General features: G+C 40.4%; 1 protein-coding gene across 3 annotated transcripts; it reads right to left on the reverse strand.

Annotated features, from left to right (window-relative positions):
* Positions 1-567: 567 nt before the first annotated feature.
* LOC108413146 (SUN domain-containing ossification factor-like) lies at positions 568-26,113 on the reverse strand. 3 transcript variants are annotated; one of them, XM_017685517.2, is made up of 24 exons: positions 25,828-26,113; positions 22,608-22,731; positions 22,209-22,322; positions 20,269-20,492; positions 19,757-19,858; positions 18,662-18,773; positions 18,167-18,278; positions 17,068-17,189; positions 16,458-16,525; positions 15,589-15,696; positions 14,895-15,000; positions 13,687-13,707; positions 11,121-11,176; positions 9,313-9,395; positions 9,065-9,130; positions 8,693-8,770; positions 8,469-8,550; positions 6,060-7,415; positions 4,390-4,477; positions 4,076-4,180; positions 3,113-3,270; positions 2,903-2,991; positions 1,727-1,782; positions 568-1,505 (listed from the first exon to the last, which is right to left on the reverse strand). In XM_017685517.2, exons 1-24 carry the CDS (start codon positions 25,881-25,883, stop codon positions 1,038-1,040), a joined length of 3,954 nt encoding a protein of 1,317 aa, XP_017541006.2. In that variant the 5' UTR covers positions 25,884-26,113; the 3' UTR covers positions 568-1,037. The 3 variants fall into 3 exon arrangements, with proteins under 3 accessions (XP_017541006.2, XP_017541005.2, XP_017541007.2); XM_017685516.2 differs by having other exon boundaries at positions 22,209-22,325; XM_017685518.2 differs by lacking the exon at positions 13,687-13,707 and having other exon boundaries at positions 22,209-22,325.
* Positions 26,114-26,995: the final 882 nt, after the last annotated feature.

Below are 26,995 nucleotides of genomic sequence, written 5' to 3' on the forward strand. Positions count from 1 at the left end.
CATGCCTTGCAGGAAAGACGGTAAGAACCTTGTTCATGTTAACAAGCGCTTGCTGTATGGAAACTTTACCTGAGACTTTAGATACACTAGCATTTTGGAAAAGCCGAAAGCTTAGTACATCCGATGTGTTGTTTATATTATATGTGTGTGCCGTCGTTGAGATTTTGAGTACTACCTTTGAGAAAGTGGTACTGGTATGCTTTGATAGTCTAAAAGGATTTGAGAACCACAGCTTTAGCTTTTGTGCCCTGGTACACAAGAACTCTTTCACAGGGTTTCTAGCCATAATTCTCGTCCTGGAGGGCCAGTGTCCAGCACATTTTAGTGACTTTTTTTTCCCCTTTAGGTTTATTACCAGGTCTAGACCAGGTAATAAACAGAGGAGTTGAGCCAGGTAAGCTTGAGCAGGGAAATCACCAAACTGTGCTGGACTAAGGGCCTCCAAGACCAGAACCCTGCATTATAACCAAGTGGCTCTGTGTTTTAGAACTTTTCAAGACATTTAAGAAAACTCTGAAGACCATTTCGTAAATTTATGACACACAAAAAAGAGACAACCACTCAGAGTGAAAGCGAGTTTTTCCCATTCATTTTATCAAAAAATAATCTGCAATCCATTAACAACCTGCTGTTGTTTCTGACTTCAAAAGCTCATTCATTGACATTCAAAAACAAAAGCCTAGAAATCACTGAGTGAAGCTGAACTGTTACTCGGGTCGTAACCAGATTATGAAGTGTGCAAATTATTCCTCTCCATGTAGCAGTGTAGCGGCATGTTTGATCATGTGTGTGTCATGTTTTCAGCTTTGACTGATCCCTCCGTGCTTAGCACAAGAGTGGATGATTGTCTCAGAGTCCACAACCCTGTTCTGGGTTCCCGCAATCGCGGGCAGTTTTCATTCATCCACAGGATTAATATGGTATTATAACGGGAGTTAGAGTAATAAGCTGAACAGACTCCTAACACTGCTAATGAGAGAAAGCTAGTAGCCACCATTCAGCCGTACCTACAGATATCAGCAGCGTTAGTGTTTCAGTCAAGTGAGTCCAGAGATGGTGGTGACTTCAACCCTGCCAGCACTGAGTTCTGTGGTGGTCTTAATGAAACCCTGTACGGTGGGCCCAGGCCGCACCAGTGGGCCACTGCTCTGCGCAGGCTGGAGGAGTTGCTGGACCACAGTGCAGGAAGGCTTGGAGTGCCGCCGCTTGAGGGCTCTCTTCTCCGAGCGGCTCTTTGGAGGAGGGAGACCCTCGCAGAGGCGGCCGCAGGTGGAGATGCCGCAGAACGACGGATCGTCTGATTGGGAAGAGGCCTCAGAGCTGCCCTCAGATGGAGGGTCTCTGAAGGTGAAGGGCGAGGGGTCAGGGCCACAGGATGACAGTTTTAAGTCCAAGCCCTGAGGAGGGAGGCTGTTACTCTGCAGTCTCCCATTAGGGATTGAGGAGAGTACAGCTGGAGTTATTGTCTCTGGTTTTATGGTGGATTTAATTTTACATCGCTTTTTCTGTGATGGAAAAGAGAGAAAGAGAAAAGTTCATATTTGAAATGGTTTCATCAACCTACAAAACAGCCACAAAGTTCTTGTGGGACTTTAAAAGCAGCTGCAGGGGCTAAAAAGGACTTCAACAAAGAGCAGGGCAAAAATATGTAAGTATAATTGATGGATTCTGACTTGCGCTTTAGCATTTTGTAGCAATCCACCAGGAAAAGAAATGACCATCATACCTTTTTATTCCCTGTTGTATTCCTGTGAGTTTCTACATTATATGCTTCATTTGGACCTACAAAAGCACCATATAAAATGTTAAAACTAATTAAATAAATGGATGATGTAATATAAACACTGGCAAGCAAACATGTGACCGATGGTTTAAGATGAATAAACTTCATTTGTTTACTTTCTTCTATATTTAATGTAATTGGAGAAAATGGATAAATTGGTTGTAGACAGGGCTGAACAAAGTACAACACTCCTGTACTTGAGTAAAAGTAGACATACTCTTGGTAAACTATTACTTAAATAAAAGTACAAGTATTCTTGAGTATGTACTAGAGTGCCTAGAGTAGAAAAAGTAAATGTACTTGAATATCAAAAGTACTTTCACTTCACTGTGTAATACTCCGGTTAGCACAGATTGTCTTAAAGGGGAATTCTATTGATTTTTCACAATCTCTGCAGAATTTAATGGTTAAGAAGTAAACAAACTCATTCAGAGCACTCTGAAAATTCACTGTATAAAAATGTATTGTCTCTGATTTCATGTAATGTTCATAATGGAAAAACAGTGCTAAGTCTGAAGAAGGAATTTTTTCCTTCTTTACGTATTTCTCTGCCATTGATATATTTTAAAAACATGTTTTAGTCCAAAATCTTATTTCAAAATGATCATAAAACATCATCTCAGACATCAGGCAGTGTATTCAGAACCATTTCATCTAATAGTTTTCTATGAAGGAGCTTTTAGAGGCATTAAACTCAACAGATGTCTGGTTCCTATCACCACCACTGTGGACAATTCGGACTCAGAATTTCACATCAACCCACTCCAAATTATGTTATTTATATCTTACATTTTCACTTATGCAGACATTTCTGAAACATCTCTATTAAAAATAGTTCAAATAGTTAAAATATTCCACAGCATCTAGCTGTATGTTTACTTTCCAACACATACGTACATTTACAAACACGTGCTTAACACAGATATTTGTATTTTAACTCAAGTAGTATTTTTCTAGGACCATTTCTAAGAAGTGTTGTACTTTGTCCACATTTACTTACGGAGATGTAAGTGTATAATGTACATTTAATCCAATCAGTGTTAACACATTTTTCATTTACAGTAGAAGTGCAGTCTTTTCATCTCTGTTGCAGGCCTGCTTGAAATACTGCATTTATACCTTCAGCAGCTGAAATCTGCAGTGATGACTGTGAGAAGGGATACGATGCTCTACGCTTTAGGCTCACATCTTCATAGTCAAATGAAACTCTGAAATAAAGAGAATGTCTGCATTAGGCTGAATCCAAACAACATAAAAAAAACAACACTGGCTTGTTTACAAGCACACGTAGGCGTATAAACGTATGGATGTGCGTGTGCACACGCTCACCTGTCAGGGCAGCAGTAGCTGTAGGTTTTGGGTACAGCAGAGTCAGGCTCTGTGGACAAAGTCTCAGCCGACATGCGACAGAAATTAATGCAGACGGCCAGTCCAAGGAAAAAGCAGAGGACCAGCGACAACAGCAGGTAGCTGTGCCTGTCAGACACCTGCAGAACAAACCACTGCTCAGACATCGTTCCTTACAGACTAGATGGGATCTCAGAATTTACTCTTCAGACTCTCAGAAACGTGCCAGCTGAGAAACAACTAGGTTATTCACATATACAGCAGTTCAAACTTATCTAAGTTACCTGACTATTCAAATAATACATGTGTCAAATAAGATTTAACTGATAAAATAAATAATGAAATAAAACGTGCATCTTCTAAATGAGCTGCAGCCTCACTTTTGGTCTCCCACTTCAAGATATAAATATTTGTTGATTTTTCAGCTGTGCTACAGTGGTACAATCATCCTTTACTGAAAGTCTTATCTTGTGTGGCAATTAAAGAAACGAGTCGAAGTTGTAAATGGAAACGTTTTAGATAAAAACGTGACAAATTTTTCCAGTTTCCCATCATTTTGTAGGTCAACTGCCAGTATGTTAAGTGATATGACTAAAACTAAGGTAAACCACCAAAATTGGCCCTCTCATGCTAGCAGAAAGGAATAAACCAATGTTAAAATTTCAATGTTTTATTTATTATTTAGTTTTTTTTCCCTCATTTTAGTTATAACACTAACATGTTCTCATTTGGATATCTGAATATGTTTATTTGAAAATCGTTAAAATGTATATGCCTAGAAGCTACAGCTTTCACTGTACAATTAAGTATAAACATACAGGACAGACCAACTGGGTTAAATGTAAGGTTTTTTTCTTTTTAAGGGTTTTTCCATCACATGATTTCTCAGGCACTAAAAATAAAAATAATACTAATAAAAAATAATAAAAAATTGAGAGTCCCTACCTCTCTCTGTAGCTGGCTCACTCTCACAGACAGGTTAAGAATGAGCTGAGTCATGTTCTCCAGCTGCCCCTGCAGTACTTGAATGGACTCGGTCTGCTTCTGGTCCTACAGGGAACAAAGGAAGACAAAAGGATTTCAAAGCTAAAAGTATAAAATGCAGGTCTAGCTTCTTGGTTAAGTGCACCGAGGCTTAAAGGTATCAGTGTGTTTATCCAAAGCTGATTCAGAGAAGATAGTCAATCAACAGGACAGCATTACAGAGAACAGTAAACACATACATATATACAAATACAATAATACAGATTTTTGCTGACCTGTTCTTCAGCAATCCTTGAAGTGTTCTGGAGTTTGATGATTGTTTTGTTGAAAGCTTTCTGCATCTCCTCCATCTGCTTTCGATACCTGAGGAAAAAGCCACAATGAATGAAACTAGCAAAAGAAGGATTAAAATAGACACCTCTAAAAACCTATATCCTAAACCACTTTCCATTTTTAAGATATTTGAGTGATATGACATTCCGTACACAGCCTGCAGGGAACTATAACCATGAGGGTGTGATGTAGAAGATTAGTGATGAAACCAGCCAAAACCAGCATAACCTGAAATCTGACTCACTGAAATGATAACTAAAACACAGCATACATATCGTGATTACAGGGAGAACACTAAACCCTGTAATGCTGTAGACCAGAGAAATTCAGTTTGATGTGCTATAAAGTATCACCATCATAAACTGCTTAATCCAGATGGTCGTAGTAGCAGTTGGGAAAGCAGAGAATCCCAGGCGCCCCCGTTCCCCACAGCTTCCTCCAGCTCATTCCGTGAGCCGCTCCCAGGCCAACTTGGAGATATAATCCCTCCAGCATCTCTTTGGACGACCTCGGGGTCTCGTCCCAGTAAGTAAACTTCAACCGGGAGGTGTCCAGGGCGCATCCTAATCAGATGCCTGAACAACCTCAACTGGCTCCTCTCAATTACACAAAGCTCATGACAATTCATCAGGTGAGGGTTGGGATGTAGACCCAGTCTGGTACTGTGACCACATTACTGCTGCTGCCAGTCCCAGCCTTCAGCTGATCTCACAATTCCTTGTGAACAAGACCCCCAGATGCCACCTGCGGCAGGACCTTTCTCCTTACCTGGAGTGGACATGCCATCCCTTTTCAGGCTAGGACCACAGATTCAGACTTGGAGGTGCTGATCCGCTTAACAGTCAGCTGCAAACAGGTTCACCTGTGGGTCAGAGCCTCCTTTCCAGGACTCTGGCACACACTATTTGCCCCCCTTTCTTAAAACAGGTACAACCACCCTGGAAGCTTTGAGTTCTGGTAATGGCTAGAGCTTGAAATATTTGTCTGCACTCAAAAGGACCCAACTGCTCATGCCAGGTTTAGTTGGGTTTGGGTTTCATTTCTCAAATGTGTGTCCAGCTTGAGTTTAAGTAACTAGGTGCTCACAGCCTGACTACATTTTGGTCAGCTGATTTTTTTATATTATCAATTTACATAATTTTAAAATTGTATTTATCTGTGAACTAAAGACAACCATTGTTATCATCACATGATCATTTAACCAGTGCCATCACTACAAATGTGAGGATACATTCAGGAGGCAGGTTTGATGGTCTGGTTTCTCATTTACTTGAATTTTAATTAGAATTTTCTTTGTTCTGAGCTAAGGTCAGTTTCAGACTAAACACTTGATTAATTTTGCTGAGCTGTATTTGGGTTTGAAATTTCAAACTTTCAGGACCAATTAAAGCTCTGATGAGTGCTGACATCATAACAAGGGGAAAAAATGCTTTGGCATTACATCCAAGTTAAAAGTTGATTTTCCTCCAAATAAACCTTGTTAATCTTAAGTTAATTTCTTGAAAATCAAGAACAAAAATCAGGCACTGGCCTTCTGAAGAGCTAGGTGTTACCAAATGTCTGATATGCTGTCTTTATGACTGAACTAGTATTCAGTGAAAGCAGTAGTTACCTCTGGCTGAGCTGTTCCAGGTAGCGCCCACTGAGAGACATGTTCACCTCAAGGGCCTTGATCCTGTTGTTGAGCCTCATGAAGACCGACTCCTTCTGGTTAGAGCCATGGATCGGCGCATCTGTGGAACTGGGCATTTCAGCATAGAAGTCTGAGGAGGATGGCTGTCCTAATAGTCCATTACTCCCGTGGCCTCCTAGAGCAGCTTCCTCAAGGAGCTCTTCAATTTTGGGTTCTGCTGCAGCCACTGAGCTCTCTAAAGCTTCTGTTACTGCAGCAGCTGTCAGTGACCCAGCAGGGGCTGCAGGCCTGGTCTTTGTTGGCTGAGGAATGGACTGATCTGCATGAGTGGACAGACGAGTAAGTGGTGTCTGATCCACAATGCTGGACAGTCTGATACTAGTGGACAGGATACTCATTTCAGTGGTGGACTTTCCTGCAACAGATGGTAGCTTCTGGTCACGATCTACCTCATCACTTTTGGTTTTTAAAACTGGAGTAGAAACTGATTCCAAGTGCTCAGTAAGGAGAGGAGTCTTCTTGACTTCTGCTGGTTTCTCCTTGGTCTTCTCCTGGTGAGGGAAGGTGACCTCAGGTGGCTCTGTGACCAAAGAGTCCAGAAAGTCGATTGCATGAGTGGCTTCAGAGGCAAGGGCATTCATGGAAGTAGGTTTTGGAAGGGCTGAGGTCAAACTAGGCTCAAGCTCAAGAGATCCGACCTGAGGCTTCTTTTCTCTTTCCTGGAAAGAAGATACTAACACTTCTGTGGTGGAATCTTCTGAGATGGAGGGCGTCTCCACTGTCAAAGTGGTAGGCGTCTGTGTCAGAGACGATGTGATCACGACTGGAACTGTAGCATGTGCTTCCTGTGAATATGTATTAACTTCAGACTGCAAATCTTTTGACATCTTACTTTTTGTCTTTATTTCCTTCTTCTGGAGAGTAGGTGGTGGAAAGCAGCTCTGCAGGAGGTACTCTTTAAGAGAAACAACGCAAGAGTATGAATCGAGAGAGAGCACACAGCAGTTGTTACTCTCTTTAACTCTTGAGTACTGCTGATACGGTTCTGACTTCACTTTCTGCTCCTCTTCCTGTGGTATGGAGCTGGATGGCTGTTCTGAATGGTGTAGTTCATCTGAGTCCTCCTCCTCCTTGGGCAACAGAGTAACTATCTGTTCTTCATCAGGAGGAGTTGGGGTGAGGGACTCTGGGATAAACAGCGTTGCGGAGGGAGCCTCTGAGAGCGAGGCTGTGGGTTCAGGTACCGTCTGGTCTGCATCTCTTGTGTCTTGTGTGATGGAAATTGTCTCTGTGATTTCACTCAAGTCCCGCTGGTGCTGCTCTAACGTCTCTGACCTGAATAACAGGAGACAAATGCAGTGACAGAAGACCTCCCAAAAGATTAAAACACCTAACACCAAATGAAACTGGTGGAAATCCATTTGCATGGCACAATGCTAATTTGTCCCTATTAGTCTTTATTTATTACCCCCAACTGCTCCCCATGCGCCGTGGATTGGGCTGCCCACCGCTCCGGGCAAGTGTGCTCACTGCCCCCTAGTGTGTGTGTTCACTAGTGTGTATGTGGTGTTTCTCTTCACGGATGGGTTAAATGCAGAGGTGGAATTTCCCCATTTGTGGGATCAAAAAAGTATCACCTACCTTAACCTACCTTAACCTACCTTAACCTACCTTAACCTACCTTAACCTACCTTAACAACCAGGTATCGATCTAGCTGTTGAACTGAATTCAAGCTAATAACAAAAAATTTGCAAATGATGTATGAGAGAATAACTCCGGCACATTTGTAATGATGCTTCTTAGTAATATGAACTGAGTTTACATAAAAAAAAAATGTTGAGCATTTTCTTGTGGACATTTTAATTTTATGGCTGTATTTTAAAATGTAAAACAAGTTATTCATTAGGCCACTAGAATCAAGGGCCTTCCTTTATATTTATATAGCCAGGCAAAAACGGAAACAGGCAAACAGTCATACAATGTAATTCAACTTGCATTGACATTATTTATTCAGTTTTCATAGTTATTTATGATGTTTCATTTTTACTGTCATAAAATACTTCAAGCAAGTATGCAAATCTATGTAGAAATTTGGACAATATGATTTTGAACTCTTTATTTGAAATGCAAAAAATACATAAAATACTAAAAATGGAAACCTTGCTATGGTTAGTAAAATGTGAAAGGCAAAACATTCCCAGTAATGCATCTACTAAGTACTGAACAGGCTTGATTAGCTGTATAATTAAACAGTACTGTACTTTCTGCAATGTTTAATAAACATCCAAAACATTTCTTCAATTCCCTTACAGTCTTTTCTTTGGTAATTCATTTTGCCATGCAGTTATCAATTATTTTGAACACACTTAATTGCCATGAGTACTTACATAACGTAGGAGGTGGTTGGGGGAACTGTCTGAGGAGTTCCTGATGTTTCTGTTAAATTCAGATTCAGGGAGGAAAAGTTGCCTGCCGAAAGAAGCAAAACAAACACATTTTTGTCTCAAAGTCTCAAACCTTTTAAAATCTAATGACCAATTATTTCACATTCTCTGCTTATTGTATGGGTCAGGTGTTTGAAGCTGTCTACTCTATGTATACACAGATGTACCTCCACTCCTAGCTGCATCTTCTGGATTTCCACCCAACACGTTGGCAGCAATGTTGTTTACCATATTAAGAATAACATCTGTAAATACATACAAAAGATACATGACAAAAGCAATGCTTAGATAGTCAATCAATGACTTGATTGTGCTACAATGCATTATGTTTTGGCATTATCAGTTAAGTAAAGTAGCTAGTTTTATTTTATTACTTTATCTACAGTGGTTCATACTAAATATCTTTATTTCTACCATGGTTCATGGCAAATAGTAACATTATATGGCATGTTAGTCAAAACACATGCAATTTTCAGATTTAAATTCTCAAACCATAAATGAGCAAGGACAGGAATGCCATGAAACTCAATGAAACTTACCCTTAGCAGACCCAATCAGATTCTTTGAAGATTTGTCATCTGAGGGCAGATATCCAGGAGGGTAATCTACAGGTTAAGAGAAAAATCAGAAATTAAACAGTAATACCAATATCTTACAAGCAACTACAAATAGCTACTACCATTTAAAATAGGTACATCACTACATGCTATAAACAGAAATGTGTATGACTGAAAAGACTCTCCTGATCACGGTCATGCACACAACTATACAGTTAACAGCCCCTCACCATAGTCCTCATCTTCAAAGTTGAGTCTTTCAGAGGGCTCAGAATTTAGTTCATACTCCTCCATCATACTCGTCCCAAAAACCCTTAAAACACAAGAGAGAGGAACAAATATTGACATGAGCAAAATGCATCAGACTACTAATGAAACTTATGTATGTATATGCTTTCAAATAGTGGGCGATAAAATGCTTAAATGTGATTGATAGTTCAATACAGAAAATGTATAAATGGGGTTTTAAAAGTTATATGAGGTAGTTTAGTAGAGATAAGGAAGCAGACTGCTTGAATTAGACGGCTGTGCTTTTAGTCAACTATGAAAAACTCCTACCTAGTGTTTCGTTGTAGCTTAACATTAAAGAACTATACAGAGATAAAAAGGGAAAAAAAGAGATCTCCTCACTAACCACATTTACTGGGGTCACTTTTACAATAACTGTTCTACAAGCTATACATTGTCAAACCCTTTAGATATTTCTTTTGTCTGTACAGACTGAAATCTGGGTCTTCCCTTTACTACTGTTCAGCAGTATAAACTACACCTCAAATACCATTATTTGCTCCACAGTCATATGAGAGAAGAGCATGTCGACTAACTTATTATCTAGAATAGTAGTCAGAGCGCATAGTGACATTTATGATCTAACCTAGCTCTCAACACACCTGGATCAGGTATTCTTAACGGTTAGGATCAGGCCTGCTGGAAGCTAAGATAAAGCAAAAACGTGGACCTTGTGGTGGACCCTGAAAATGCCTGAGAATTACTGAATGCAAATTCTACTTTATACAATTATAATCCATGAATATACCCGGTGTGGCCAAAAGTATGTGGACATACCTCCTAATTACTGATTTTGGGTGTTTCAGCCACACCCATTGCTAACAGGCATATACAATCAAGTGCATAGCCATGCAATCTCCACAGACAGACAAACCCTGGCAGTAGAACGGATCATAATGAAGATCTCTGTGATTTTAAACAGTTATAGGACGTCACCTTTGCAAGTCAGTTTTGTGAAATTTCTGCATTGCTAGATATACCAGAGTCAACTGTAAGTGTGGTTACTGTGAAATAGAAGCATCTAAGAGCAACAGCAGCTCAGCCACAGAGACAGAACAGGCAAACTCAGTGTAGGGCTGCCGAGTGCTAAAGTGCATAGCACATAAACAATGCCCACCCTCTGTTGCATCACTCATTACAGCGAACACCAGCACAGGAATTGCATGTAGAGAGCATCATGGTATGAGTATCAGTGGTCTAGCAGTTGGACACAAGCCTATGATCATCATGCGCAATGCCAAGTGTCAACTGGAGCAGTATAGATATAGTATAGTATAGTATAGCATAGTATAGAACAACGCCGCCTCTGAACTCTGAAGCAGTGGAAACGCGTTCTGAATATGTGTTTGGTCCCTAAGGTGTTCTGATGAAGAGTAAGGTCATAGCTACAGCATAAAAAGACAACTCCATTGGCCTCCACAGAGCCTTGACCTCAACCCCACTGAACACCTTTGGGATTAACTGGAAGGTCAAATGTGAGCCAGGCCTTTTCACCCAACATCAGTACCTGACCTCACAAACGCTCTTTCTACTGAATGGGCACAAATTCTCACAGCCATACTCCAAAACCTTGTGGAAACCCGTCCCAGGAGAGTGTAGGTTGTTATAGCCACTATGGTTTTGGAATCCAACAGGCTCACAGAGGTTTGCTGGTAAGGTGTCCACCTACTTTTGGCCATACAGTGTACATGACTACCATCAGGATGCATCATATTATAACAACTTTTGAGGAACACTCCTTTAACCTTACCTGATCAGGCTGAGAGGACAGAAGTGCTCAGACCCAAAGTGTGACAGCAGCTCCACCTACAATCATGTGCAAATATGACCACAGAGAAGATCCATTTCATATTACATTAAGGAGATCCAGTTGTGAGAAAACAATGCAATCAAACCGAATAATTTAGTTTCAAGGTGATGGAAGACGAATTTCAGATGTGTTAGTCAGGTCAGGTGATGAGAGATAATGAGGGACATTCAGACTCCCTGAGGCATTGTGCTGAAAGTGGAGAACCTGCTACATAACACTGACATAATGCCATCAACGTAGTATAACAATAAGACCAAACATTATGGCATATGTCATGACAATTACCAAAAATGGTAACAGAACACTGTTATATTAATCAAAGTCTACTATGAGAACTCATGGAAGCATATGACATCTGCCAACCCATGTTTATGGCATGGTTATGCCAGTGTTATGTAGCAGGGTTTAATTAAAGTGATCGGTATGTGTATGGTGTAGGGATGGGACTGATGGAGCAACAAAAAGACCGAAAAGCTCTTTCGGTTTCAAAACAGTCTGCACAAAATCACAAACATTTGGAATCAAGCTCGAGTCCACGGACACAGACAACCATAAACAGGCGAGCATTCTGTAACACACATAGCATTAAAAGGCCAAGCACCTTGATTCATTTGGAAATGAGGCCTTTACCCAGACGTTCCGACAAGATCCGTAGAAAAACATTTGTCTCTGCAGGTCTAAATACCAGCAAATTCATTGCCAGCTCGTTTAAGTTTCCCAACTGAGCGTAGCAGTTAAAACATGTTAAGTGGGGAATTCAAGTACCCTTCACCTTCTGGTGCCACACATTAAAGAGCCCACATCCGACATATTTCTTAGTTTTTCTCTTTATCTCTTAGGTTTGCTTAGGCTGCTTTTGTTACCGTATTTGAGACTGATATATGTAAATGACCTCGTTTTGTCTGCCAAGATATGGGCCCTTTATTATGAGATTCAGCTCAGATAAGCCCAGTCCAACACAATGTTAGTTTAACACTCAAGTCTGTAAGTACGGGTATCCAATGCCCACGCACCAGTGTCTGCATGCACAAAGGAATTAGTGGTCATGTGTTACCACAGACATAATTTCCATCTGCACTACATGCTAAGAAGTCATTTCTACTAAAGGGCTCTTAAAGTGTCCAGTAGATTGTGATCGTGAGCAAGCAATTCAGAACTGATCTCTTATTGAAAGCACAGTGTGAAATAATTCCCTGGCCAAAGAATATCGCTGTTATTGGAAGAAAACCTCCAAAATGGTACCTTTACAGGAGAAGGTAAAAAACTTACTCTACGTTAATTAATTAATTAAGTCAAAGGAACCAGACTTTCTTCCAAGTCATTTTGGGTCATTTCTTTTAGTCCATTCATCATGAAATGTATAAACTATGTAAAGGGCAACAGGCATTTTCAAACTAATCAGCAGTAATTCCCTACATAAAGTTTGGGGAGGGGGGGGCTTCCTTTGATAATTCATTTAATATTTGGGGTAGCACTTTACAATGAGACTACTCTTATCAAGGGTTTATAAATGGGTTTTAATAAACGTTCATTCATGATTACTTTGTAGGTTATAAACACCTTTAAAATGATGAATAAGCAGTTATAACAAAGAAAATGGGTGACAATGACCTGTTGCTTGGAAAATAGTGAACCAACATCTGATAAACCTCAGATCTTGCCTCAGATCTTGAGCAAGACACCTAATCCCCAACTGCTCCCTGGGTGCTGTGGATTGGGCTTCCCACCCAAGTGTGCTCACTGCCCCCTAGTGCGTGCTCACTAGAGTGTATGTGGTGTTTCACTGCATGGTTGGGTTAAATGCGGAGGTGAAATTTCCCTGTTGTGGGACTAATAAGGGTCACTTAATCTTACTCTGTCTTCTCCATCAGCTTCATCAGATATTCATATTCATCCGATTTTTATGATTTAATTAATAATCATTTACAGACTCGTTTTAAATAACTTACATATCCCATATAAGGGCACTCTTATTGTAAAGTGGTACCAGATTTTCCTCAACAACATTTTTGCTCCCCATCAGAGGATGTTGCCAGGTTTAATTGTTCAACACCAAACTGCACTGTTGTGCTCAGTTCAAGAACCCCATGTGGGAAATAACTTCAGCACAAGAGTACGAGCTGCACACCATTATCTTCTGGAACCTTCAAGAGCAGTGGATGCCAACCTGGTCCTGGAAATCTACCTTCTTGTGGAGTTAATTACCTTTAGCAGTTGACTAACTCAATCAGATGCATTCACGTTTGTGGTGGAGGATGGAGGGATGGGCGCAGGACTAAACTATGGTTGAAATGAACTACGAGGGAAAGTAGATCTCTAGGAGGAGGGTTGGTGACCACTGCGTAGTATACATATTATAGAGACCGCTAGATGGTCAGAGATCTTTCACTGCTAATCAGAAGATCCACTGTGACTATGTTCTTGTATCTTCTACCTAACCTCCCTTAGTCTCTTCACCCACACATCCAAGCACATCTAACAGAAAGGTTGGGGGGGGGGGGCTAACCTTTATGTACTTGGTGAACATCTGAAGTAGAAGAGAGAAAAACAGAGAAAAGGTTGAGAAAAAACAAGCTGGGAAAGGAAACAAGCTGAAAGCATGTAATTCACAAGAACACTGACAAAAGCATCCTGTTTTCACACCAAGGGAATATAAATTGATCCTAAACCAACACGCCTACTCAAAACTAATTTGTGTTGTGAATATAAATTAAGAAGTACAACTTGTTTAGAAACTATCCTGGAAATGGAAAACTTTATTTTCAATTGTAAGTTGCTCTGGATAAGAGTGTCTGCCAAATGCCGCAAAAATGTTCTGGGTGAATATGTACAATGCAAATACCAAAAGAAAGCAGTGAATGGTAAATTTCAAACTGGCCTACATTTCAACAACTGTAGAAAGACAATACCTTTAATCTTCATTAACTTTACTGTTTGTTTGTTATTTTAAATATATAAAAATAGTAATATATTAAATATACGCTAATTATAAAACTAATGCCTGTAACACATTTCAAAAAAGTTGGTACAGGAACAGTTTAAGACAGAACATTAAGAAAAGGCGAACAATCCAACAGTTGTGTTCGAGATTTCTGTTTACAGAAATAATGGACATTGAGCTCTCCAAGCCAAAGAAGAAAAGGACCATCCAAGGCCTAGTTACCCAACAGCATCTTAGTGTTAAGATCATCAACTAGCAGACAGAGTGTTCAGTGTGATGCTCTTTCCATTTAAGAATTATCCTTGTGATAAGATGCTTTGAGGGAAACCCAGACCAAACTGTTACCAGCTTAAAGTTCAAAAGCCTAGGGCCGGTCACTGTATGCAGGCGTATTAGTCCCCATGACATGGGTATCTTAAACATCTGTGGCATCATTTAAGATGAAAGATGTATACACATTTTGGAGCAACATATGATGCCTTCTAGATGACTAATTTTCAGGGATGTCCTTTATTATTTCAACATGACAGCTGCAACAAAAATGCTGCATGCTTTACAGACAGATGGCTTCTATCCTATTTTTTTTAAAACACGTGGCTGGCAATCACATTTGAAATGAGCATATATTTACATAAAAAAAACAAATATATGGTTTTTAAGGTCAACCTAAATTTACTAATCATCGCCTTCTGTTTTTATTAGGATTTCACATACAGCCCCAACTCTTTTGCAACCAAGGTGTGTAGAAACTGTGTGAAACTCTCCCCACATACCTTGACGTATTTAGCGTATAAATGCTCATCCAGTGGAAAACTCTGAACTGTTCGTTCGTCACGAGCATGAAAGGTCCCAAGCTTGGCCCATTTGTTGGTTGGATATCTGTGGATAATACAATAGAGACCAATCACAAAATACCAAATACCAATATTTTTAATTATGCTGAATAATTATACTGAATAAATAAATATTTGTTTAAGGGTTATGTAACATCAGGGATAAATATGTGGATTATATAAAGACTAACAACACAAATACTTTCTCTGATACAGCCTCTTAAAGGGATTCTAGATTACAATGATGAAAACAGACGTAAAAGCGGCTTATAACCGTAACTAGAAGAAACAGAACATCTGGTTTCAACAGATATGAGATCAAATACAGCTACCATACCACCATACAGCATGCAGTAAAACTCCAACAGCAGCACCATTTATCAAAAACGCTGACATTACATTACATTAGCGCCTTCTGTACTTACAACCACTGTAATTAACAGCTGTAACCCATAATCAAATGGTCCGAGGCACAAAGAGCTTAAATTAAACTTTCTCTTGAACATTTAACAGTTGACTGTACTGGCTTAGCCTGTTTGATTTGTTACATGTGTACACTCACTACAATTCATCTGTGGGTCAGTATTAAACTGGCAATATAAAAGCGATTCTGTTTGTAAGCAAATGTTCTGACCTGTCACTGATTGAGACCAGGAAGTCTTTGGGGGTCGAGGAGAAGAGCTCAAAATTGGCAATGTCCAGCTGCTTCACCTGAATGGGCTGACACAACTCAATGATAAACCTGGAGGTGCACAGAGAGGAACAGAATGGTTGAACTTGAAGAAAAGGTGGATGCTATGGTTGAGAGAAGTGGAAGAGCTATGGAAGAGAGGTGATGGAAAGATGAGGGAAAAAGAAAACAGGAACAAAGATCAGAGTGACCAGAAGAGTGAAGTGTGGTGAGCAGGGTTAAGGAAGCAAGAAGAAGATTCAGTTAACTTCTGTCTCCATTCTGTATTAGGGCTGTTGCATTTACAGGTCAGTACAGATACAATAAGTAAGTACAGAGACAGACTCCCAGAAAAAAGACTGGGGCAGGACCCCTCCTGCCACTGACGTGGTTCCCTCAAGTCAGTACGTTTAGTCAGGGAACACAACTGTACCAAAATCCATTGAAACTATATTGTCTACGTTGTACTGACCCCACACACCCCGTCTCGTCTCCAGGCTTTTTATTTATTGTTATGTTTTAAAACATTCGGTTATGGAAAGATACAAATATGTACTTTTGACCTGCAACACATAATTTAAGGTACAGAACCAGACCTTAAAACCACTGTCGTACCATAAGATAACCCTTTATTAGTCCCACAGCGGGGAAATTCACAAGGAGCTGCTGTAACAGGCTGCCGCTCTCGCCGGCGCCAGAAGTAGTATGTACGTTGTTTGTACCTTGATGAACAAAAAAATGTACCTGCACAGCTTTATTTTTAACAGCGTATAGGCCCTGATTCACACGGCAGTGGTTGCAACAGGTTCATACTGAATGCTTGTTAGACTCACCATATCTTGTTGCTGCAGGGATTCAGCATGTACATATCCATGTTCTCCATCAGGATGGCCGAAGTGCTCTAAATAAACAAATACATAAATTATCCATCCATCCATCCATCCATCCATCCACATCATTATCAGACAAAAGTTTAGACACATGATTGTATGTTTTTCTTTCTGATTTTAATAATCTGATAATCCGATGAGACAACTATAAACATGCATTTGGAACTTCAGAGAAATCCATCTATGGAAAATTTAGAGCTTGACCAATGATCATTAGATCATCCTGTGTGTCTCTCAATAAAATTGTGTGTCCTCACTAATCAATTGCCTTCTGACAAGAGGAGGAAGACAATTAAATAATTCCATATGATCTATTTCACTGCTTTTGATCCTTATTACTCTAACTCATTAATAATGATTAAGTATAATAATAATAATAATAATAATAATCTTTATTATTCTAAAATGTGCAAAATAGTAAAATAAAAACTGTTCTTCAAGTTGATAGACCACGCTTAGCAGCAAAAGTCCTTCTCACATTCATTAATGTAGCATGATCACTGTAAGCCACTACCAACTCTATTACGCAATATCATGAGGTGGTTTTGGGTACCTTTGCCTCAGGATTAGAGGACAGAATCTTAGCTCCGCATTCCACTGAGGCATAGTTTGTAGTTTTCTGCACTTTCTTAACGGTGCTGGAACCGGCGTTATAGGACGTGTGCGTGGTTTGACCTGATAGAGGCAAATGAATGCGTTTTCAGTAATGCAGTCCACATTCAGACAGACACTTAAATGGCTTATATCATAACTGAAAACTTATTTTCCCCTCACTTTCGTGAAAGTAGGTGTTTGTTCTACACTCCTGGGCAAAAAAATGGGCTAAGTCCAGAATGTAGTGGTTTTTACTGATGGTTTTGGCTGGTATGAGTCCAGATTTAAACCCTGTACAGAATCTTAGGTCTCACACTGAACAGAAACTAGCTCAGCAATGTTTTTCAACTGCTTGAAGCTGTCAGTGCTGAGTGGAAAACCACTGACTTGTGCACTTACACACAAGACTTACAAGACAAAAGCTGTACCATATCAAATCATTTTATCCATTTGTTTAATGATTTGTTGTTCAAATCATTAAAAGCTTAATGTTTTCCACTTTTTTGAGATTGGCCCATTTTCTTGCCCAGAAGTGTAGTATGTAAAAAAACTGTTATAGTTTCAAAAGGTACTGTTCACCCCCCATCTCAGCCGGAAAAAACAGGCTGTACCGAATTCAATGTTTCTCTAACGTCACGAAAACCAACACCCATATGACGGCTTATTTTAGCCTACAGCAGTTTATCTTCCATTCATAATGAAGTTTTAAAGAGTGTTTTGGTTCAAACTTTTTTTCTGAATGGATCATAATACAGGGCAGCCGATCAGAACAGAGGTCATTTACATATCAGTCTTAAAGGCACAGCAAACAAAAACAGCAGCAAATCTAATTCTAACGGATAAACATTGGAATTGGAAGGTTGGAAAAAGATCATATAAAATGAATGATGCGCATAAAATGCACATAATTCTTTCAGAGGAGGAAACAAATAAAACACAAAACAAATGTAGGATTTGGACCCCTTGATACACATGAGGAAGGTCTAGAAAACATTGACTGATGTGAACAAATAATATCTTTGATGTCTCTATTAATCGAGACCACCAACTCAACTTACTTTTTTCATTCTCCACCTCCAACATGATCTTCTTCCACTCATCAAAAGTAGGAATGTCTTCTTGGTCTTTGTTGGGAACTGATGGATCCGTTTCTGTGGTGGCGTGGACGTTCTGTTGAATGTTAAAGTTGAGCAAGTTAGGCTACTCACATTGATCATAAACACAAAAAAAACAAAAAGATATATAAAATAATAAATATAATATATGTAAAGATGTCTTTGCTTATCAAAAATCATGATCTTCTCCAACTCCCCAGCTACATCCACAAGGGAAAATGTATATTTTATGCTTTGTCTTGATATTTCATTTATATATAGAGGCAGTCTAGCCAAAAATATTCAAATGAGCAAGAATGAATAGAAGCCCGCTGGAGTGATGAAAACACCAGAGTTACTATGACTTCTAAAATATTGGTATTTTTTGACTTTGACGTTTGAATTTTTGGACCACATTCTTTTAAATGTTCGTCAGTTTAGTCCTTTGGGAGGGCTTACCGGGTCTTTCGGCAGGCTGGAAACATTAGTTCCTTGATTTACTCTGTCTAAACTAGCCTTGGTACCCTTCCCTGTTCCAGGTGTGCTGGTCTCCAACACCATGGGAAGACTACTGCAATACACAAACAAGAGAGAAAAAAAAGGAAGCTGGTTAAATGAATGTTTTCAACAAAGACCAACAGTACTAGCCACAAATCAGACTAAATGTAATACAAATTAAACTGCTAGTTGCCGGCTTTCCCTCTGTACTATTTTACAGAATTGTCAATACATTTTCGTCATATCGAGAAAAAGGAAAGTGGCTTGTCACGAAAGCTGACATAACCCTTCGTAACTGTTTATAAATGCTTGATTCAATAAGCGTCAGTATTTATAACGGTTACATTTGGCAAATTTCTTTGTTTCTCTTTCTTTGTTCTCGAGAGTGCAATCTGTACTCTTTCTGTGCAATATTATATAATATATAAGCTGTCCAAGGAATGTGCAACTACAACTGCTACCTCACCTGTCTATTGTCTATTGACTGTTTTAGAATATATAGTTTTATAGTCCTTTTTCTTTATATTTTAGATTTTTGATACTTTTTTCCCCTTAAATCTGCACTTTATATATTTCAGCCTTATGTTTAAATTGTTTTGTATGTAGGAAGTGCCGTTGGATTGCTGCTCAATTTCGTTGTACACTGTGCAACGACAATAAACGCATCTTATCTTATTTTATCTTTTGATCAAAGCCAGCTAAAGTAGCCTTTATGACAGATGCGCCCTTTGTAATAAGCATTAAGTGTTACTGGAAAGTGCTTCATCATCTGAATGATGAACAAGTGTTGCGTAACCTATGCTACAAATCTACATGTTCTTGTGCCATAATCTGGCTACTGGGTTAAGTGATGAAATGTGGCTACTTTATCTTAAAATCCATCAAATAACTTCCACAAAAACAGAAAGGGCTTAACAAATGCTAGCATCCACTGCCATTTCAGGAGACCTGCAGAAGCTGTGACCAAATGAAGAAGCTCACATTCTCAGCATCCGATTCATGTCATGAATCACCTAATAACTGGGTGAAGAGTAGGTGTCACATTACTTGTCATACCTGGTAAGGTCCACAACATATGAAGGATTGTCCCCTGCCTCACAAGCAGCCGTGGTGGAGACAGCAGCAATGGAAGCAGAGGTGCAGGAGTCATCGCCACCACTGTGAAGAGAAAGAAAATCCTGTGACTCACATCTCTCCGGTCGGATGCAGGAGCAAAATGAAAGCATCGGAGTAAACAAAGATGTCTCGAAACAATAACTTGAGAATGATGTGAAATTCACAGGATCTGATTTTCAGACATAATTTGGCCAGAATTTGGTTTTACGGATTAAAATTAATCTGTGCAATAGCTGATGAAATTGCGAGATTTTAGGATTTAATGCAATCCAGAAGCAAAAACCTGACCAGTGGCTTTCAGATCATTGTCTGGTATCTCGATGGATAACTTAAGGAAACTCATCTCTTTGGTATTTAAAAGAACATTAAAGAGGCAGATGCCTCAGCCGTCACCAGTTCATCTCCTGGTCATTTCTGTAATGAATTCCTCAGTGCTCTGAAAGGCCTCTGACCTGCAGGGAGCTGGTCCAGGTAAGGCAGTGGTAGTGGAGGACAGTCCCTCGTAGACGGAGGCAGGCTGAGGAGCAGTTACAGACTCAGCAGGGACAGGGGAGAGGTCGGTGGTCTGCTCTTGGGGAATGGAAGTTTCTGGTGCATTGTGTTGTGAATCTTGCTCAGGTACTGAAGACTCTGAGGTCAAAACAGACTCTGCTGTGGTCCCACCCACCTGTAAATCCTTAAAACAACAGAGGTTTCAACTTTACGCAGCACCACCAGATTCTGGAGGCATATTCAAGGTCACAAAGGGTGTACTAACACACATTTTCAGGCTGAGTGTGATCTCTGATTACGGGGTTAAGATCCTGTAAAGTCTATTCTTTGTGACAAAGCTTGCAAAATATATGGGTTAATGACAAATAAGGTTTCCGAAATGACGCTTTTTAAAAAATATTAAAATCTGCATAAATGTGCATTTATATCTATACGCATTTTATATCTTAAATGTCGTTTGTTTTATCAAAGCTTTTAACTGCCTATTTCAATCATTAAAGCTGGTCTGATTCCACCATCTGGCTTACCGGTTCTGCCACCTGACTTTTCACACTAATTTTAAATTAAATGGGAATCTACTTAGACACCCATAGAAACAAATAAATAATTATTACTATAATAATTACAAATTTTCTGAATTTTCCTGAGGTCAGAGCGTCTCACATAGTTAACTGAACCATTCTATCCACGACTCAAGAATCACTTTTTTTTCTTTTTTTTTTTTTTACAAAACTTGCACCATATCTGACTGTGCACTAACTGTCTATACGTCCAACACACCTATAACATGTGCCTATGCACATCTTGTCTACGTTTGACACCTGTACCTACTGACTGCACATTTTGTCTCTTTTACTGTCTTTTGTCTTTGCACTGTTCACTATGCATCTTTTACTACTGCACTGGAACGTTAGCCCGATAGTGTTTTGTTATACTGTACTACCCTGTATTGTATAATGACAATAAAGCTGAATTGAACTCAATTGAAGGTCACTTGGGGATTCCTAGGGATTCTTTATAATGCAATACTCGGGCAGCTATTTCGTAAAAGCAAGTCAAAATAAAAGTTCTTAGTCTTTTTGTTGTGCTGAGCACTTTTTTCAGTGAGCTGAGCACTTTTAAAGTTGCCTTATTTTGCAGTATGTTTTTAGTTAAAAACTTTCTGAAAAAATATGCCAAATATTTTATTTAGAATTTTATTCAACTAAATTACTTTTTTTTTTTTTAATTCAGCATATACAGCTACATGGTTGCTCCACCTAACATTTTGGACTTCTGGAGGCAAAAAGAAACTAATACGAGTTTTATACCGATGCACTGAACATTGTTTCATCTAAGGCAAAGCAAGTTTATTCATATAGCACCTTTAATACATTGCAGTCATTCAAAATGCTTAATTAAAAGAGAGAATACAAACACAATTAAAATTAAACTTTAAAAAGCATCATAAATCAAAGAAATATTTAAATTAAAACATGGTTAAAATGAAAAAGGTATTATTGAATAACTTGATATACGCCATGTACTAATTATAACATATTTTGCGAAAATAATAGACTTGGACACACAAAATGCAGATCATATCAACATCAACGATGTTTGTGTACCTGGTCATTCCTTCTCTTTGGACTCATTCATCATATTCCTGAAATTCTAAAGTCTAGACTTAATCTGTGAAAAGTGTCTCTTACATGTCTTAGTGAGATATAAAGGGGTATTTTGCAGTGGACATAAAACACCATGCTGCTGTAGTGAGGAGCCAAAGGCTTACAGGGCTTTTACCATGTGTAATCACGGTATCCAAAGGCAAACATTCAGACATTCTTCTGGGAACAAAGAGCGGGAAGAAGATCACAAGGATAATCCTTGTCAGTAAATGTCAAACCCAATATGGCAGTACCTTTTCATCTTTCTCCTTTAGCCCAGTTTCCTGCGTCTGTAGCTCATCTACTGGACCTACGTCCGTCTCTGTACTGTGTTCCGCAGTCTGAAGGTCAGCTGGATCCAAAAAGACCTGCTTAATAACCACAAAAATGCATAAACACGAATGAAAAGTCTGCGTATTGCATCAGAAAGCCAAAGCTAAAAGACTGAGATCAAAATCTGTGTTACAACAGCAACTCATCCAAAGAGCTTTAATGATATTTATAACAGGCACAGCTTGAAGACTCAAGCCTGATATTCTACTGCTCCATGTTAATGTTCAGAGAGAAAAGGGAGCCTAATAATAGCTTTGCTTCTCAAATCTGTACACAGGTATGTGTACATGAACATATGTATCTCAGAGATGCTTGTGTACCTGGTCATTCCCCTTCTTCTCTTTGGACTCATCCTGCTGTTCTGTGATGTCCTGTGTGGTCGGTGCTTGATTCTGTGGGTCAGGTTTATTCTGCTCCGAGCAAAGGCCATGTTGAACAGGGTGCCTGGAAAGGATCCACAACAGGTTTACAGTTAACTACATCACCCCGTACAGGCCACTTTTCAAAATGCTGTATGACAAGATTTTTAAGTTTTCTCTCACAAAAGTGGTATTAAAAAAAAAAAGATACAATAACCACTGTATTATCTTAGTTATGTCATTTCAAAGAGCTGCAGCTGATGTCTCGGTAGCTTGCCAGCTAAATTTCCTGTTCCACCTTAAATGGTGCAGCAGTTACAATCGGGCACCTCAGCAGTCAGAACCGCTGACTTCAGCTTCAAATCACTGACGAATTAGGAGGCGGCGATAATAATCGTCACATCCCCAAATCTTTGAAGGCAAATGATGCCCTTAATGTAACTACAGCCCAAGTAAGTCAGTTCCAAGGAGCAAGGTGACACTCGAGAACAAGGGGAAGGGATAAAAATAAGAAACAAGATTGGGCCCCGACACTCTTTCAGCACATTTCAGCCATATTCAAAGCAGTGCAGTCTCTCTTAAAGCCGTAACTAAAAAGGTAAAACGCTGGAGCCTGGAGAAGCAGTAACTAAAACAGCTCTGCGTGACAGCTGCTCGGGACAAATCACCCTCTCAGTAGCTCAAACTGTCTATGCTACACAGTTTAAGCTCAGGCTGCCTCAAATAGGCGAGCTGCACATAGTGAGGCATTCCTTCCAAAGCAGCCCCCACCCCCCCACTCCAAACATCAGCTGCTTTTCTGGAAGGACTGTCTTGACTCTGTGACGCAAGCTCGGATGAAGTCCACCTTTTGACCAGACTGCAACACAAATGTGATGTCACCAACACACGTGTGAGCTGTTAGTTAACCTTTGAAACGTTGGCCTACAGCGTGAACTACGCAACACCGGCAGAAATTAATACCTGGGAGAATTAACGAGTTGAAATGAGCCACATTCACTAGTAAATATCCAGACACCTCGTCTACTTGTGATTTCAGCTGCTTTACGGTTCACCCACTGCTGACACAGGTGTTCAGCGGCGCACACAGAGCTCGTATAATCACCACAGCAAAGCACTGACCAATGGACACACTGAACACAACGGGATGCTCTGGAGCAGCTGCACATGTGCCCAAGGTAACCATGCCCAATGCCAAGCTAGAAGGGTATGAAGCCCCCCAGTACTGGGCTGCGGAGCAGTGGGACTGCATTCTCTGAAGTGATGGAGCTCCATCCAATACCTTCAGGATGAGTCAGAGTGACCAGAACTGATCATCCAACATCAACATCTGACCTCACTAACGTTCTTTTGGCTGAAAGCAAACAAATCCTCACAGCAATGTTCTAACATCTGATGTAAAGCCTTCCCAGAACAGTAGAGGCTGTTTCTGCAGCAACTGCCCAATGAACACCTTTGATTTCTGAAGAAACACTGGACGTAGAGATTTCTTTGGCCTTAAGCAGTGCAGCCCGGAGACCGAACACTATGTTCAGGAGATATTTCCCATTAGGCTGAATCACTACGCGCCTGTCATTTGAAACCCAGTGTGTGCTGTGAGCAACAGCTCTAATGGACAGGAATTCCCCTTCAGATAAACATACCACTGTGAATCTAATACTCTACCTGCTGAGTGTAGGAAGCTGCTAAATTAAGTCAGACAGTATGCAGGGCAAGGCATCCCGAAACAGCCAGGAGAGGAATGCCTCTACACTGGGCAACAGAAATGTGCTTTGGGTTGGCAGTTATGGCACTTCTGACTAGCAACGCACGAGTAGGCGTAGATTAGATATGGTTTCGCCTCTGCTGCACTTTGTCTGGGTGTGACTCTACACTCCATCAGTTTACAGAGCTAAAAGCTCATTCTGACACTTATTAAGAACAGCTGCATCACTATTAAGCTGCATCACTATCAATGCAGCTCTAATCATAACAGATATAAGCTGGTCAATGACAGTGACACCAGTGCAGGACAAGCTACACATCTAAGACATGGCCTTAAAAAGAGGGTTCCTCAAGGGTTCTTCAGGGGTTCTTCAGCAAAGGGCATGGCTCGATTTGGAATCATGAGTAACCCACAGAACCATTCCGTGCTTAAATGGTTCTCTGCATGATGAAATATGTCTTCAGACTGATGGATGGTGTGCTGTAGCACCAAAAAGGGTTCTTAATCACAACAGAAGGACCTTTTTGGCGCTACATGGAACCATTTTCAAAAGAAAGGCGCTTATACACCACCTGAAAAACCACTGCACCACACAAGGAGCCATTTACGTATGAAGTGGTTCTACATAGAACTCACTAACCGATCTTTCAACCAAAGAACCATCTGTCTAAGAGCGCAGCTACTGTCACGGTTCTGCAGCGATACAGCTGCACTGTGGAGCCACCTGTTGAAGTCAACCAACCACCTCTCCAACTGCGTCAAAGCCCAGCAGTCTGAAGGAACCTGGGCGAACAGAAGGTCTAGCACGGCAACTACGAACTGACCAGTTATCTAGCACGTTAGAGCTAAAAAAGTGCTGCTTCTGTCTCCTGAGGCATCACATCACTAACGTTTGTTTACACCAGCCTGCTTTTTATCTTAGCTTAGCCGGTCAGGCTAGCTGGCTGGCTAACCTGGCTGGGCAGTTGACGTTGTCCTAATATATTAAATATTTCTAATAAACACGCCTTATTTATTAATATCAGGGCTGGTGAAGAGTATTTAGACACATTTCAGGTTCGCCCAGCAGCTTAAACGAACAAACTGTCGAAAAGAGTGTCGGTTAGCTTAGCTTAGCTAGCCACCTAGAACCTATAGGAGGGAGCGAACCTGACGTAAGCTAGCTGAAATATGTTCAATAACAGTAATAATAATTAATATTATTAAGACCTATTTCTTTAATGAAAGCAGTCAAACGCACAGGGACACTGAGACACCGCCACTGACATTATCTAATAACCTGCTAGAGGAGTTTGCCAGCTTCTTGTTCGAATTTCCCCGTTCCACCTTAAATGGTGCAGCAGTTTCATTCCGGCGCTTCGGGCGAACTGCTGGAACAGCTGCACCATTTAAGGTGGACCGGAGAAATTCGAACAAGAAGTTGGCACTGTCGAGATGTAATCTCATAATAAGTGGACTACAGGTGAATCCACTCACCAGTAACACAGCAGTACCAGGCTGAGACAAAACAGCGCGAACTCGAGCCTCTTCATTATCGACCAAACGCGGAAAGCAACGACATCGCTGCTGCGGTTCCTTTCTTCCGAAAATATGAATCCCGACAGGTGAGTTACAGCCCAAAAGCGGCGCCCCACAGTTCTTAAGCGGAGTTGTTGGTATTCTGTGCGTTGTCCTCCTCTCCGGCTCTCTGGGCGTCCAGGTAAGTCTGTCAGAGGAGCGAGCTCCGGCTGGTTACGTGGACAAGTGACAAGTGAAAGCGCCGCGCAGCCCCGGCCGAGCGACTCGCTCAGCCAATGAGATCGCAGGAAAGCCGTGACGTGACCAGAACGTTGGCGCACCTTACTCAAAACCACTGACCGTAAACACAAGAAAGACAAAATAAAAGTTTGGGGCTCAGTTGAGTTGAGGCTCCAAAACAAGCCTAATGCCTGGAACTAATGCCTTTAAAACAACGAATAAATTAACTAATGAACTGTGGGGGCCACTCATTGTGGGCTGGAGGTTAGGGATCTGGCCCTGTGACCGGAAGGTTGCCGGTTTGATCCCCAGCTCCAACAGTCCATGACTGAGGCGTCCTTGAGCAAGACACCTAACCCCCAACTGCTCCCCAGATGCTGTGGATAGGGCTGCCCACCGCTCCGGGCAAGTGTGCTCACTGCCCCCTAGTGTGTGTGTATTCACTAGTGTGTATGTGGTGTTTCACTTCACGGATGGGTTAAATGCAGGGGTGGGATTTAAAAAGTATCACTTAACTCTCATCGTTACCCGTACAGATGGTTCTTTATGCCCTGATAAAGGCAATGGTTCCATATAGAACCACTCAAACAACCCTGTACATGCTAAATTGGTTCTTTGCATAGTGAAATTGTTCTTCAGATTGATGGAGAATGTGCTGTATATGGTTCTCTCTCTCTCTCTCTCTCTCTCTCTCTCTCTCTCTCTCTCTCTCTCTATATATATATATATATATATATACATATATATATATATATATATATAGTATATAGCACTAAAAAGCACATAATAATAGAACCATTTTCAAAAAGGCTCTATGTAGAATTGCTACAGCACATTGTCCAGCACTCACAATTATCACTTCAGCATGGAAAGAACCCTTTAAGCATCCCAATGATTTTTTTGAGTG

Source organism: Pygocentrus nattereri, chromosome 2, assembly GCF_015220715.1.
Source record: "Pygocentrus nattereri isolate fPygNat1 chromosome 2, fPygNat1.pri, whole genome shotgun sequence".
NCBI lineage: Eukaryota > Metazoa > Chordata > Actinopteri > Characiformes > Serrasalmidae > Pygocentrus > Pygocentrus nattereri.